At 45.1% G+C, this 16,492-nt stretch overlaps 1 protein-coding gene across 1 annotated transcript in view; it reads left to right on the forward strand.

The window, feature by feature from the left end:
- The first annotated feature begins 6,468 nt into the window (after window positions 1–6,468).
- LOC139266163 (sodium- and chloride-dependent neutral and basic amino acid transporter B(0+)-like) overlaps window positions 6,469–16,492 on the forward strand; it is a 287,898-nt gene continuing 277,874 nt past the window's right edge. The window contains exons 1-2 of the mRNA XM_070884004.1: window positions 6,469–6,747; window positions 8,910–8,972. Of these exons, the coding sequence (XP_070740105.1) occupies window positions 6,469–6,747; window positions 8,910–8,972 (342 nt within the window). The remainder of the gene's footprint in view (window positions 6,748–8,909; window positions 8,973–16,492) is intronic.

Raw genomic sequence — 16,492 nt, forward strand, 5'->3', positions numbered from 1 at the left:
GGACCAATTGCAAGCGGTTTGTGAACAGCTGCGACAGAAAAAGCTTGAAAATGAAAAGTTGGAAGCGGAAGTTAAAGATCTTAAAGGTGAAATTAAAGAATGGAAAAAATCATTTGGTCAAGAGACAGTAATAGGAAAAGGAAAATGTATCGGTCAATTCCCAGGGTACCCATGTTTGGATAAATTAAAAGTACAAACCCGAAGACACGACTGAGGAATAGATACGGATTCTGAGTCCTCCGACAAAACAGGGTCGGAGGATGAAGAATTAGGTGTGCGCTTTGCCCCATTTAAAAAAAGATAAGTTGTAGTCAAATCAGAAGAGACTGCGGATGAGGGCGGAACCAAAACAACGAAGAAAAAGCTGGATGCAAAATATTGAGTTCATGATCCGGCAGACCCAGAGAAAATTGATAAATGGTCCAAGGAGTTGCCCAATCCAAAGAAAGGGGGAGTGAAAACGTGGGACCAATTGGACCGCTTAAGAAATATATATCAACTTCATCCCTGGGACGGAGTGCAAATTTTGACCAGAATGGTGCCAAAAACACAAGGAAGAAAATTGCCCAAAAAGGTAGAAGAAGCTTTGGGGCAGGACGAGCAAGAATTAAACGCAGGGTGGGAGACTATTAAACACTGGCTGCAAGCCTTCAGTCCAGCCAAGATAGACTGGGGAAAAATTGCAGCCTGCCAACAGAAAAGAACAGAGGAGGTCCTGGAGTATGACGAGCGGTTTAGATGCACGTGGCTCGAACATTCGGGTATGAATAATACGGATGAGGAAATGGATGAACAAGTGTTTGGACCCCTGAAAGCAGCTTTCGTGGCAGGTCTAAAGCCAGAACTGTCCAAAATGCTTAAGGTAGTGTTACCGGACTGGGAAGGTAGAGGAACTACCTTTGCAGAATTGATGGATCGATGTAACCCATTAGATCGGGATATGGGAGCTAAAGTCCGAGCCCTGCAGGCTGTGGGATGGAAATCCCAGGATTACGATAAACAGTTATTAGGAAAATTACCCAGAAAATGTCATTATTGTGGGAAAGAAGGTCACTGGGCCAAGACGTGCAGGGCAAAACAGCAAGGTCGCGGCTGGGGAAGAGGACGCAGCCAGGGATACAATTCAGCCAACAAACCAGGCTTGTCACAAGATAACAACCTTCTCGAAACATTTAAGCGACTGACAATACAACAACAGAAGGAGTTACTTGGGATAGCAAAAAACGATTAGAGCCCACCCTGGCCCCGCTCCTCGTACTAATACAACAAAGGGGAGATGGGCTATATATAACTGAGGGTGGGCGATAAGGATGTGGACTGTCTTTTAGACACAGGGGCGGAATTAACATGCTTACCCCTACAATATGGAGACTTTTTGCCGTTAGATGGTAGGGCACGTACAGCCTATGGAGTTGGGGGCCATAAAATGGAAATTAAAAGGACAACACCGGTACTTATAGGGCTGGGTCCACATGAACTAACCACGCCGGTCTGGATAGGCCCAGTAAATCAACCCCTTTTGGGAATGGACGTTCTAATCCAAGTAGATTCATCGTTGCATTTTGAGGATGGTGGGGTGACATGGTCAATTAGAACTTTGAAGAAAGAAGAATTGAAGGAACACCCGATATGGGCTAAAGATAAGAACAATTGTGGCCTACTCCAGATGGAGCCTGCGTCATTTACTGGGACCAAGCCTCCATGCACTAAACAGTATCCCATCAGTCCAACTGCCATCGTGGGAATCTTACCAGTTATTCAGCAATTGGAGAAACAAGGGGTGCTTATTAAAACGCATAGCTCCTCCAATAGCCCCGCGTGGCCGGTACAGAAATCTAATGAGACTTGGCATTTGACTGTCGATTATAGGAAAGCTAACCAGTGTATTGATCAAAAAGCTCCTTTGGTCGCAGATCCCTCCACCATTTTTCATGCCCTCAAACCAGAACATAAATATTTCTCGGTTATCGATATGGCCAACGGATTTTGGTCGATGCCTCTAGCACCGGAGGTTCGACAGTGGTTTGCTTTCACTGTCCAAAGACAACAGTATACTTGGACCCAGTTACCGCAGGGTTTCTGCAACAGCCCTACGGTATTCCACATGGCTTTACAAAGCCATTTGCGAGAATTAACTCCCCTGTCATCCACAGTCATCCAATATGTAGACGATATCCTGCTAGCTTCAAACACGGAAGAACAGCATGAACAAGATTTACGAGCTTTGCTGGACCACCTTTGGCTGAAAGGACAAAGCCAGCATCGACAAAGCACAAATATCCCAAGAAGAGGTTATATATCTGGGACAAAAGATTTTACAAGGAAAGAGAGAACTTACTTAGGATAGAACTGCAGCCTTTCGGGCTGCTAAAAAACCCACCACTATTCAGGAACTAAGGTCTTTTTTGGGATTGTGTAACTTTAACAGAAATTAGATTGACTCCTTCACACAGCTTGCTCAGCCATTGAATGATATTTTAAAGGGGAAACGTGCCTCTAAAGAAGCCATCACCCTCACTAAAGTTCAGCAATAGGCCTTCCTGAGTTTGAAAAAGGCTGTGTGTTCGGCACTGGCTCTGGGAATCCCCGACAGTGGTAAGCCATTTACCCTGTTTGTCCATGAGAAAGAAGGATATATGACAGCTATACTGACACAAGAACATGGGGATTGGCAAAGACCTATTGGCTATTATTCGGCAAAACTGGATGCGGTAGCCCTCGGATGGGGAAGTTGCCTAAGGGCCATGGAAGCTACATGTCGAGCGGTAATGATCACTGCGGGTCTAGTCCTCGACCAAAAGCTGATTGTCAAGTGTCCCCACACCGTACACGCTTTGCTGTCTATGAATAGAATGTCTCAGGTGACAGCAGCTGGATGGGCCCGCTGGACAGCAGTTTTGGAAGCTCCTAATCTCCATATCGTCCGGGCCAGCCCGGTTAATCCCGCAACTATGCTCCTGATGTCAGAATCGAGGGAGCAAGAGGGGGGAAGAATGTGAAGAGCATGACTGCGTGGAGATTTAAAAAAAAACAGAAGAAGCAGCCTTAGCAGCAGAGGAGCCTCTGCACAACCCAGACCTCACCCTGTTTACAGATGGTTCCTCCTTTGTTGACAAGGGTGCCAGAAAAGCAGGATGGGCAGTTACAACCTTATATGAGGTAGTGGCAAAAGGATGTTTACCCTCAGGAACGTCAGCACAACAGGCAGAGTTACGGGCCCTGTCAGAAGCATGTCGAATAGCAGAAGGACAGACAGCTAATGTCTACACAGATTCGCGTTATGCTTTTGGAGTCGCTCACAACTTTGGTCTGTTATGGCGGAAAAGAGGATTCCTCACTGCTGCTGGTACACCTATCCGAAATGGAAAAGAAGTCCGAGACTTACTCGAGGCCATACAATTACCTCAGGAAGTGTCCATCCTGAAGTGTAAGGCCCATACCAAGGAAAATACCACAGAAGCTCAGGGAAATGCCCTAGCCGACCAGGCAGCTAAAGATGCCGCCTCACAAAGCACTTCCCCAGAAGAACCAACACAGATGTGCAGATTGAAAGCACTCAGGACTCTGAAACGAGACCTTCAAACAATGCAAGGCGAGTGCTCCCGAGAGGAAAAATGGACATGGATTGAGGCAGGAATTAAGCTATGCGAAGGTGGTGTCTGGAGACAAAGAGTTACTGACAAGCCAGTCGTGCCACAAGCGCTTATGCCATTTTTAACCCTACAGAATAGACTGGCCCTTGACTGTATCCTGGCTGAAAAGGGCGCCCTACTCGGAACCGAGTGTTGCACATATATCCCAGATAGCTCCGAAGAAATTACCCACTTAGCGGAGCATATCCAAAAGGAGGTAGAAAAACTTAAGCAACCCCCATCATTCACTTTGTGAAGTGGAGCCACTGAATGGCTAGGTTCAATAGGAACTTCATTGGTGGAAGGTTTAATTCTATTCGTTGTAATTATTTTACTTTTATATTGTTTGTTTATGTTGATTAAATGTTGTTGCAACCAGGCGGCTGGAGCTGCTATCCCGCAGGTGAGACACCTTGCAGGTCCCAGCAAACCGTCTGTACGTGGCACAGGGGTATGTTATGCTTAAGGGAAGGTTGTTTACTGGTTGAATTAAGATATGGATTTGGATTAAATTGGAATAAGGTTAATTAACCTACTAAAACCAGACTTCCATTGTGGCCACGATAGAATTCGGGTTGGCGTAAATTTGTGTGGAAGCTACTAGTCCGGACATGTGGCGAAACACATCAACAAATTTTAGAAGGAAACTATGAAATTATTTTGTAGACTGTTTAACCAGTGATACCTGATGTTTTATGATTCAGTTTGTGAAAGAATCAAAGGGGGGATTGATAGAGAAGTCAAACAAGCAGTCTGTCAGAAAGCACAGACCCCCCCAGTCAGAGCTGCTACGTGAGTGGGAGTATGTTACATTAAATCATCTATCAACTTGACATTTCAGGACCTTTGGCAGTGAGCCAATTAAAGATTAACAGAATATCAATTGAGCCAATAAGGTCAAAGAAGGCGAGTTCTTTTCTGTAAATTGATCAGGTATAAGAACAGCCATGTTTTGCCATGTGTTCTCAGAAGGGCAAAGGCCTGGCTTAAAGCCAAGAGCTTGTTGCAGCTGCCAAAATAAAATTACGTTAAACCTACAACCGGAGTTCGCATTTCATTGAAAGTTAAGAGATCTAACACTCGGGGACCGAGGGTCTAGTGAGAAAGAGGAACTGAAGGAAATCCTTATTAGGTGGGAAATTGTGATAGGGAAATTGATGGGATTGAAGGCCGATAAATCCCCAGGCCTGATCGTCTGCATCCCAGAGTAGTTAAGGAAGTAGCCCTCGAAATAGTGGATGCATTGGTAATCATTTTCCAACAGTCTTTTTGACAAAGTCTCCATATTGAGCGAGGCTGTGTACGAAACCCACTTCATGCACTGTCAACTGAAGCCCTCAACTTCCACTCTACATGCGTACTCCGATTCCAAAGTTGAGGTACTTGGCTTCATATCTGTCCCAATATACTACAAGGACATATCATTGGTGAACTTTTCCTTTTATGTCACGAAGGGACAAAGCCTCATGGGTGTTGACCTTTTTGGCAAGCTTGGGTTCAAAGTTTACGACCCAACGGGTACACCCGTGTACATGATGGACTTTGACCAGCAGTATCCCTCAATCTTCACAGGGTTTGGAGTGACAACAAAATTCTGCCATCAGCCCCACCTTGACCCTTCCATCAAACCGGTTACGTTGTCTCCCATTCAAGATTCGTGACCAAGTATCCGCAGAATTAATGCGACTTGAATCTTAGGGAATCTTTGAGAGCATCGACTCCTCACCCTGGATCTCGAACTTACCTTCATTGCTTGGTGTAATAATGGGGAGATCTGCCTATGCATCGACCTGAAAAAGGTCAACAAGACCATCATCCCCGACAAGTACCCCCTTCCTACCATTGCCGAACTGTCTTCAGAATTCCACGGCTCAATAGTTTTTACAAAACCCGACATGCACACAGTTATCTGCAAATACCATTAGCGGAGGACAGTAAACCGCTCACAGCATTCATTATGCATGAGGGTCTGTGTCAGTATCGACACATGCTCTACGGACTATCTTCTGCACCAAGTGCATTTCAGAAGATTATCACTACTATGCTAGCAGGGATAGAGGGAGCCCTCAATCTGCTTGACGATATCGTCGTCCATGGACGGACAATGGAAGAACATGAACAGCGACTTCACGCAGTTATGGCTAGACTTGCTACATATAACATTACACTTAATGCCGATAAGTGCACATTTGCTACTGGAGAAATAAACTTTCTGGGCTACAGAGTCACAGCACGAGGTGTCAAGTCGACGCTTGACAACATTGACGCAATCCAGCGAATGCAGGAGGCTACCAACATCAAAGAACTTTCATCATTCCTCAGCACATGCAACTTCTATCTGAAGTTCGTCCCGCATTACGCGCACATTGCCAAACCACTTCGCAAGTTGCTGCGCAAGGACGTTCCTTGGGAATGGACAGATTCCCAGTCTCAGGCTTAATGGGAAAATCACATTCCCTCCTATCCTCACGCACTTTGATCTGAATGCCACTACGTACGTCACCACGGATGCATCAGACACTGCCATGGGTGCTGTGCTCTCGCAACGGATTAACGGCCTGGAACGTCCAGTCATCTTCGCCTCTTGCATGCTCTTGTCTGCAGAATGTACATATTCTACAGGGGAACGTGAAGCACTCGCTTGCATATATGCATGTGAACACTGGCACATCTACCTCTATGGCAGGAAATTTACCCTCTATATGGATCACTAAGCGTTAACTATGCTACTCGTTACAATGGGCATAGACCACTACGAATCAGATGGTCAGATCACCTTCATCAGTATAATTTTGATGTACAGTACATTGCTGGCAGTCGCAACCATGTAGCTGACATGCTCAGCCGCTCGATACCTGCTTCGGACTCTGGTGCTGAATTGTTCACAGATGACGACACATATGTCACTTCAATCATCATTCAGTCCATCAGAAACCTTGTCTCCTCCAATGAACTCAAAACCGAATCACAGAGTGATGCTACGCTCCAGCACATGTGCCACTTACTCCAAACTGAGTGGCCTAAGCAAATTCCAGAAGAGTTAAAAACCTTCCTCAGACTTCGCGATGAAATTTCCGATTCGAACGATGGCTGTCTAGCTCATGGTGATAGAACAGTAATTCCCAAATTGCTTCAACAGTGTGTTCTCTCATTGACGCATGATGGACACCCTGGCATTGTCCGCTTGAAGCAGAGATGTCGCGATTCAGTATGATGCCCTGGGATTGACAATCGCATCAAGGAGTTTGTCTCACACTGTGAAGCATGCAGTCTGAGCAAAAAGGCCACAAAAATACAACCAGCACCAATGAAGCCCATTCCGTGGCCACAAAGACCATGGCAACTACTTCAGTTAGATATCTTCAGTCCAGTTGAAGCAGCTCCACAGCACCAGCGTTTCCTTGTTGTAGTCATGACCTGCATTCCAAATGGCCAGAAATCGCTACAAGTTCAGTGACCTCATCAACGATCATCACTATTCTGCAGTGTATGTTCACAAAGTGGGGCCTCCCAGAGGTCATAGTCACTGACAATGGACCACAGTTTGTGTCCGACCAGTTCGCGGATTTCCTCACTCATCATGCTATCGAGCATCGCCTTACTGCTCGGTGGAGGACCTTTGTCTTGCTGATGTTTAGCGCAAGGCCCATGCTTTAGTACGCATCAGTAAATATGTCGACTATATCCTGGAGTTCAGCCTCTGTATGCGCGCAGACGCTGGTGTCGTCCACACGCACTGTAGCTTTACGACAGAGGTTGGGGTGGGTGTAGTAATACCCACCCTCCCGTATAACTCAGAAACATAGACCATGTACAGTAGACACCTCAAGTCACTGGAGAAATACCACCGATGTCTCCGCAAGATCCTACAAATCCCCTGGGAGGACAGACGCACCAACATTAGCATCCTCGACCAGGCCAATATCCCCAGCAGCGAAGCACTGACCACACTTGATCAGCTCCGCAGGGCAGGCCACGTAGTTCGCAGGACAGACACGAGATTCCCAAAGCAAGCGCTCTACTCGGAACTCTTTTACGGCAAATGAGCCAAACGTGGGCAGAGGAAACGTTACAAGGATACCTTCAAAGCCTCCCTGATAAAGTGCAACATCCCCACCAAAACCTGGGAATCCCTGGCCAAAGACTGCTCTAAGTGGAGGAAGTGCATCTGGGAGGGCGCTGAGCAGCACGAGTCTTGTCGCCGATAGCATGCAAAAACCAAGCACAGGCAGTGGAAAGAGCGTGCGGCAAACCAGACCCACCCACCCTTCCCTCAACAACTATCTGTCCCATCTGTGACAGAGACTGTGGTTCTCGTATTGGACTGTACAGCCACTGTGGAAATGTATTTTTATCTAAGCTGTACCACACTGTATTTTTGTGCCCTTTTTAATAGAAAACAAAATGGAGTCCTGGTCCTTCCAGAACTTTCTGCAACCAGCAGTCGGTTTGCATATACAGCTAAACCTGGCTTGAAATGGCTGATAGCCACCAGACAGCTAGGAGAAAAGTCCTGCTGAGACAAGTACCCCCCATGGTGCTCTCCTATTGTCTATAGGACACCAGTTTCACTCCACCCCATCCTTTTCAAAGTACTCAAACCATCAGCCATTATCTCTTGTAGAGACCTCATCCATTTGATGCAAAAAGATAACTGACCAGGAAACTGGACAATCCTGACACAATACATGGCAGGTAATAGCTCATCACCACACTCTCATCGAGTGATGGCCGGCTGGCCAACTAATAACCCTGACAAAAGGAAATATCTGGAAACCATGTCAGGACAAGGATGTAGTAATTAACTCTTTATCTGTATTCACTGACTGCGAGACAGAGCCAATACACAGGGAGAGGCCATAACTTGTGTTTTACTGTATAAATATCTCGTGAAATTGTACCATTGGGAAGGTGTTCACTTAGCCATTGACTAGGTGAGACCTTTCCCTTGCTAGCAAGTAAATTAAAGAAACTTCTGCCGGAGCTGAAAGTGTCTGAGTTTTTTATCGGAGGTCGAGATTTCGACAGTTACTTTTTGGAGGTCCCACCGAGATGCATACTCTCTGCCCTGTGAGTAAAACGGATACAGCCATAGTGCCTCTCCAGTGAAAGGCTTCAGTGGCCAAAACAAGGTGAGCCTTTTGCTCACAAGAGGTTTCTTCACTGTTGAATCGCATATGTAATCTGTTGTCCACAGGGGAGGTACTGCAATCTACGAGACGCGATATTTAAAAGTGAAAGTTATTTTTTTATGATCATTTCTTTCTCAGCTTGCAGGCAGAAGAGATCTGGTTCTGGAAATATCTTGAAACAGCCCGGGGAAGGTTTCAGTTGGAAAAGGTAAAAAGAACGCTATCAAAGGTTCTTATGTGATAAGATTAGGGGATAAAAGTGCTAATTGATCGAAGGTTCTTATGTGATAAGAGTTAATTAGGAAAACGGTTCTTAGGTGATAAGATTAGGGGGGAAAAAGCGCTAATCGATTTAAGGTTCTTATGTGATAAGAGTTAAGGTAATGGGACCATAAGTTTTATAAGTTTTATTAGGATAAGTTAAGGACTCGGTCTGTAGTGGCGTACAACGCAGGCTGAGAATTGATTTGTTTAGATAGAGTTTAAGGCTATGATTTGTATACTCGCGTGAATATTGTTTGTCCTGGTTGTCTTTGTTATACTGTTGTGTGCAATACCTTTGTGTGACATTGCAATTAGAGAAACGGGAAGAGTCACGAGGGAAAATTGTGATTTGGAAAAACAAGGATTGATTAAGAAAAGAAACAGTAACTGATTGATCAACGATGGTTGATTCATGTCAATATCTCACAAACCAGACTTAGCCCGAATTAAGAGCCTTTTCAGGCCATGTAACAGCCAGAAGTGGGCGTAGGGAACTCAGTTGACCGAAAGGATTGTGAGATCAGAAACTGTGGAAAATCTTAATCATCCAAAATGGGTGCTGGACCACCAAAAGGCACACCAGCCCATTTCATGCTCCAGAATTGTGGTCAGTCTTCAATTGACCACCTAAGAGAATGGGTAAAGTGGACTAAGGGTGAAAACAGGCCATTTCCACCTGATGGTTCATTTAATTTAGAGAGAATACCATGTCTTGAAGAATGCCTCATAGACAGAGACCCAGGTAGAAGAGGTAAAAAGAAAGTGAATTGGTTGGCGTTTGGAGATTGGAAAAGGGAAGCTGAGGAACGACATGAGAAGAGCCTAAGGGTTAGCAAGCAGTGTACTAGAGGGAGAAAGCAGGTGGATGAACGAATAGAACAGGTAAATCGCCCGAGACATGGTAAACATCCATCTGTTATGGCTGCTAAAGAGACAAAGGCACACTCACCAAGTGCCCCTAAGGGTTGGGAAAAAGATGAGGATGAGGACTGGGACGAGGATTGGACTCCCTACAGCCATCGACCACCGCCATATGTTCCACCCCCCCGGCGGGCGCTCCAGGCCAACAGGGAGGAGACGATCCTCGGGCCGGAGCACAGAGAAACGGGGTAATACCCGCTCCCAACAATGCAGGTGTGGCTGCAAGAGAAGTTGATCTGTCACAAGGAAATCAATACCGTGACGACCCTGCAGGCGGCACGCGAAGTCTTACCCGTGGACAAAGGCCCAGTGCCCTGGAGCCATCATCATCCACATTCCCAGTAAGACCAGTAGCATTTTAACATAACAGGCAAATCAAATTCAGATACAGACGCTTTCTGCGGTTCCAAGAGCCATTTTACTAACAAGGCGGGAGTTTGATCCTGAATCTGGCAGAAATGGTGCTTTGAATTCGATCAGTCATAGTCCCTGAGGGGGCTCTGATTCCTATTTATCGACCATGGTCACTAAGTGAGTTAAGAATAATTGTGGAAGGATTGGCAGACCCTAAAACCAGTATTGAAAAAGGCCATAGACCAGTTAAAAGTGATCATCTTGTGCCACGACCCCAGTATATTAGATGGTCAAATCTTACTGAAAGCATGGTTAAAGGACACTAAATTTGCTGAACTTGAGATAAAATTCACAAATTTTAAAACCCATCGAGAAACTCCCAAAGCAAATCCCAGCACGAAGCCAGGAGGGGGGTTCTGGGAAAGATGTTGGGAAGCCTTACACCAGGTATTCCCAAGGAAAATGAATTGGTCCAAAATTATGGAAACTACACAAAGAAAGGAGGAGGATGTTGAGGATTATGTAGAAAGAGTGCGAGAGATCGTGAACCAATGTTCAGGCATGAAAATAGAGGAGGTAGAATCTCCCATGATCAGCGCCATGGTAAACGGGCTACGACCTGAACTCAGAGATCCCTTTAAACTAGTTTGTCTCGGATGGCGACAGGAATCGCTATCCAAGGTTGTATCTATGTTAAAGGACATACAAGAACGAAATAGACAATCTAAAAGCAAGGTCACCGTGTTTGTGGAACAAGCAGCTCCAACAACACTCACCCCAGTGACACCTTCCTACTGCTGCCCCCCCCCCCCGCTAGGTAGAGGAAGAGGGTGAGGCAGAGGAGGAATTTTAGGGGAAGAGGGAGAGGAGGTTCAGGGCGGGAACAATAAGATATCTGTTACAACTGTGGTCAGACTGGACACTGGGCTAGAAATTGCCCGTCAAACCAGCCAAAACCAAATTGTGATTGACCTCAACAGGCAGGTAATAGACCACCTCCTCCGCCTCTAGAACCCAACCCGTATGCGACCCAAGTCCAGGTACATGCTAGACCTCAGACTAATTTCTCTGTTCAAAATCCATTTGGACCACAGAATCAAAAGCAATTCGGCCAATGACCAAAATGCTCGTATAATGATCAATGACTCCCAATCCCAGACCCAAGTGCTGCGAACAAACAGCTACCCGTCGTTTCGTTAAATGCCATCGGAGAACCTGAAGTAAAAATATGAATACAAGGAAAGGATATTCCATTCCTGGTGGATACTGGTGCCACCTATTCGGTCCTTTCAAGGGAGGATATGAAGGGAATTCCCACTTCCACTAACCAAACCTCAGTGATTGGACTATCTGAACACACACAGCAAATGTTTTTCTCCGACCCTATCAATGTACAATTAGAAGATTATGAAGATAGTCATTCATTCCTACTGTCCAATGAAGTTCCAGTAAATCTGTGTGGACGTGACCTATTATGTAAAATGAGTGCCACGATCCTCTGATCTCCAGCCGGTTTGGAAGTTCGAGTCCCCATAGATAAATGTGGTGCATATCCACGACTTCAACCCACAACACCCATATTGTATGCCTGGAAAAATTTGGACCCCACATTAAGCAAAACCCTATCCTATTTGGTTGGTTCATATTGGTGTGTGACAAGGTTAATCACAGCCTACCTCAAATCTCAAACCTTGGGAAATTGGCACGAAACATTACACTGCACAGCGTATTGTGACAACACGGGATCAGACGCTACAGCACAAATCTTTTATCAACCATTCCTGCACCAGAAACATCAATTGATGATTGAACAAATTTTTATTGGACCTGAAGGGATAGCGGCAGGGGATGAATTATCCTCCCACAGTCAGAGCTTGTTTAGGGTTAAAGGGAGCGTTCCACACTGCACCCTTGCGGTTGCAGACACACATAAACCCCAGGATTTGGGACGAATGGTTAAAAGAATGCAAGGATCTCCAGTACAAGAAAAATGGCACACACTTAATGGAACTTTGGGGCAACATGAAAGGGAGGGGGACTATTCTGTCAAGTTGAATGAGAAAATATATTTCGATGCTGTCTTAGAAGAAAGGATGCTTTCAGTCACTAGTTTCCCATTACAACAAAGCACAACTGAACTTCTTGCTAAGGTTCCAGAACAACTATGGTATACATACACTAATGAAGTAGGAAAGATGCTCACCGCACAACCCTATAAGGTAGTGATCAATCCAACCCCCCCACTCCCTAAGAAGCCCCAATACCTCTTGTCTCCAGCCGCAGAACAAGGTATCGAGCCAGTCATTACGTCTCTGCTGGCCCAGGGAATAATCGTTCCAACTAGAAGTCCGTGTAACACACTGATCTTTCCGGTGCAGAAGCCCAATCGTGACAAATGGAGATTTGTCCAAGACCTACGAGCTGTGAATCATTCTGTATTCCCAACTTATCCGGTGGTACCTAACCCGGCAATTATACTTGCCAGTATTCCGGCAACCTCAATGTATTACACATTGATTGATCTGTGTTCAGCATTTTTCTCACTACCCATTCACCCAGAGTCTCAATTCCTGTTTGCCTTCACGTATAAAGGATGCCAATATACGTGGACAAGACTCCCGCAGGGATTTACCGAAAGCCCTACTATATTCTCACAATGCCTAAAGAGGGATCTGGAAGATGTAATTTTACCAGCAGGTTCTACACTTGTGCAGTATGTTGATGACTTATTGCTCGCCTCACCCTCCAAATTGGCCTGCGAAACGGACTCTCTTGTGTTATTAAAAGCCCTGGCCTCGAAAGGACACAAAGTGTCAAAGGCAAAGTTACAATTTGTCTCAGAAAAGGTTCGGTATCTAGGACACGAATTGGTCAGAGATACGAGACAATTGACACAAGACCGAGTAAAAGCAATCTACTCTGCCCCACTACCAATAACCAAGAGAGAAATGAAATATCTCCTCGGCATGTCAGGATACTGCCGGTAATGGGTTAAGAGTTATTCCGAGATCGTTTGACCACTGTTAGACATGTCCATGCCCTCACTACCAGAAAAGTTGATTTGGAATGAGGTGTCCCGGAATGCTTTCCAGAATCTTAAACAGTCCCTCACTTCAGCACCAGCCTTGGGATTACCAGATTACACTAAGCCATTCAACTTATTTTTTCGTCACAATTCGGTTTTTGCACAATCGGTTTTGACTCAGTTACATGGGGACAGGCAGCGACCGATAGCATATTTCAGCATCCAACTAGACCCAGTGGCATGCGAACTACCAGGATGTCTCCCTTCGTTGGCAGCAGCTTATTATGCTATGAACAGGCTCAGACAATAACTCTAAATCATCAGACTATTCTATACATCCCACACTCTGTCGAGATTTTACTTACTAAATATGCCACCCAACACCTAACCTCCGCAAGAACCACTAAATATGAAGTTGAACTGTTATCAAATCCGAACCTTATCAACAAAAGATGCACTACCTTAAATCCAGCCACTCTACTCCCCACGGAAGAAAATGGTGAACCCCATTCATGTGAAATGGTAACCGAATTAGTGACGAAACCACGTATCAATTTAACAGATGTACCAATGTGTAACCCTGATCTAGTACTACGTTGACGGATCAGCCTTACGAAATGATAGGGACCAACCTAGAGCAGCTTATGCAATTGTAACCCAGTTTGTCGAAAAAGCTTCTCTTCCAGACCCCTTTTCAGCACAACAAGCCGAATTGTTTGCGTTAACTCGAGCCTGTATTCTGGCTGAAGGACAAACAAACAGTTAATATCTACACTGACTCCAGATATGCTTTTGGGGTATCACATGACAATGGACAAATTTGGAAGATTCACGGGTACCTGACTTCTTCAGGAACCACTATCAAAAATGCAGAACAAGTGGAAAATCTCCACGAGCCATTATGCCCCTTGAAACTTGCCTGCTTCAAATGCCAAGCACATACAGGCCAGTTGAATGAGGTGGCATTTGGGAACGCCAGAGTTGATAATGCAGCTAAGTCAGCAGCTCTGTCAAAAGAGGGGATGCAGGTGTCATTGTTCCCACTGAGGAAAAATAATTGCTCAGACCCGCCATCCACTATTAATGATGTGCTGGCCTTTCAGACACAGGCCAGTACGGAGGAGGTGGTGACCTGGACAAAGGATCAATGTTATAAAAATCCAGAAGGAATATAGGTTCACCATGATGGCTGCATGGTGGCGCCCAGATCCTTACTTCCATGGATTGCCCGATGTGTTCATACATTCACACATGCGGGCAAAGGGGGATGGCAGATTATATTTTGGCAACTTGGTAAGCACCAGGTATTTTGGCAATTGCAAAACAAATCTGTGAAAATTGTGTTACCTGTCAGACAATGAATCCGGGTAAGACGGAAAAAGTAGAATCTGCCTCCCACCCAAATCCAGTGGGGCCTTTTGTACATTTACAAATGGATTTTATTGAATTACCTTTGCAGATTAATCAACGTTTTCATTGCAGTTATCATCCACAATCAGCTGGACTTGTTGAAAGATATAATGGAATGCTTAAAAATAAACTGGCAAAATTATGCAATGACACTGGACTGAAATGGACAGAACTGGTGCCTTTAGCTTTGATGGTAATGCGATCTGCAACCAACAGAACAACAGGCCTGTCACCACATGAGATAGTTATGGACGCCCCCAACGACTACCTTTTACAGCACCATTTACTGCAAAACAAATGGGCATCCACAAAATGGAGGAAAATATGTTGAATTATTGGATTGCATTAACCAAATGTATTTCCAGCTTTCATTCACAGGTAAAGGAAACTCAAGTTAAGCCAGCGGAAGGGAAGTGTCATAACCTGGAGCCAGGGGAATTCGTTTACATCAAAATCTTTAAAAGAAAAAGCAGTCTACAGCCAAGATTTGAAGGCCCATACCAGGTCTTGCAATCAAGGTAAAGAAAAGACCAACATGGATCAATGCGTGCCATTGCAAAAGGGCACCCGACCAGGAGGAAGGGAAGAAGGAACCAGAGGAACATAAAAAGGAAGACGGAGTAAGGAACTGTATGGACTTATGGGGACTGATGGTGCTGGGCTTGACAGGGTTTTACTTTGCATTATTGATTATACCAGGAGTATAGACACGCCACCGAAGGGAACTGCAGGTAAACGTATTTATGGCACTGAGTCATAAGTATGCTCAAGAAAGAAACTTGTCAAGTTGTTGGATTTGTTCCCATGGACCTGTCCACTCCGAAGGGGGTATTCCCCTAAGACCTGTCCCCTTTAACGAATTAGAAATGGTAGAATGGTTGACAGTGCAAAATAGGATAAACCTAACCGAGGTGTCAGAAACGAAGGAGCAAACAGAATGGAGGTCAGCTGGGTATAAACTTACAACCTTCCAGGGATGGTACCAGCCCAATTATAATAATAACCATCAGCCTCCCTTCCGAAGCATTACTCCCAGAATAGGAAATCCTGAGGGTATAATATGCCTAGTAAGTAATGAGACTAAAGGACCAGAAATGGGACGCAGCAAGTGTTCCCAAATGATTAAATGGCAAGCCACAACTAATCCCACTGATGGGAGAAAGATAGCAACCGTTGGCTAGACAATGGTCCATAACAAAGCCCCAGGTGAAGGGTGGGAAGGTGAGACCACTCGAGTATGGATGGCGAGAAAGGACCAGGAGCTGATGTCCTATAATTGCACCTACTTTATTTATGGCCATAAAGCCTACCCATGGTTACCAGCCAACTGGACAGGGTCCTGTTACTTCGGATATGTGGTACCCTTTATCAGATCAATAAAGACTCTAAGGAGGCCTATGGAAGTCATAGATTTAAACGGGATTTGACATGGCTAAATGGAATATTCAAGGTAATGGTGCCTTCCTATGGAATAGCATCAACCAAATGGCAGTTACGGGAACTGGCTAACTTAGTCGAATCAGTAGCCAACATAACTTCCCAAGCCTTTGAAGGGGTGAATGATGAAATGGTAGCTATTCGAACAATGGCTCTCCAAAATCGTATGGCCTTAGATTATCTCCTAGCCAAGGAAGGAGGGACATGCGCATTAATAGGTGGAGAATGCTGTACGTATATCCCAGATAAATCAGAAGAAATCGGCAGTCTAGCTGAGTACATTAGGAAAAAGGTAATAGAGTATAAACAGACAGTTG

This window comes from Pristiophorus japonicus, chromosome 6 (assembly GCF_044704955.1).
Source record: "Pristiophorus japonicus isolate sPriJap1 chromosome 6, sPriJap1.hap1, whole genome shotgun sequence".
NCBI lineage: Eukaryota > Metazoa > Chordata > Chondrichthyes > Pristiophoridae > Pristiophorus > Pristiophorus japonicus.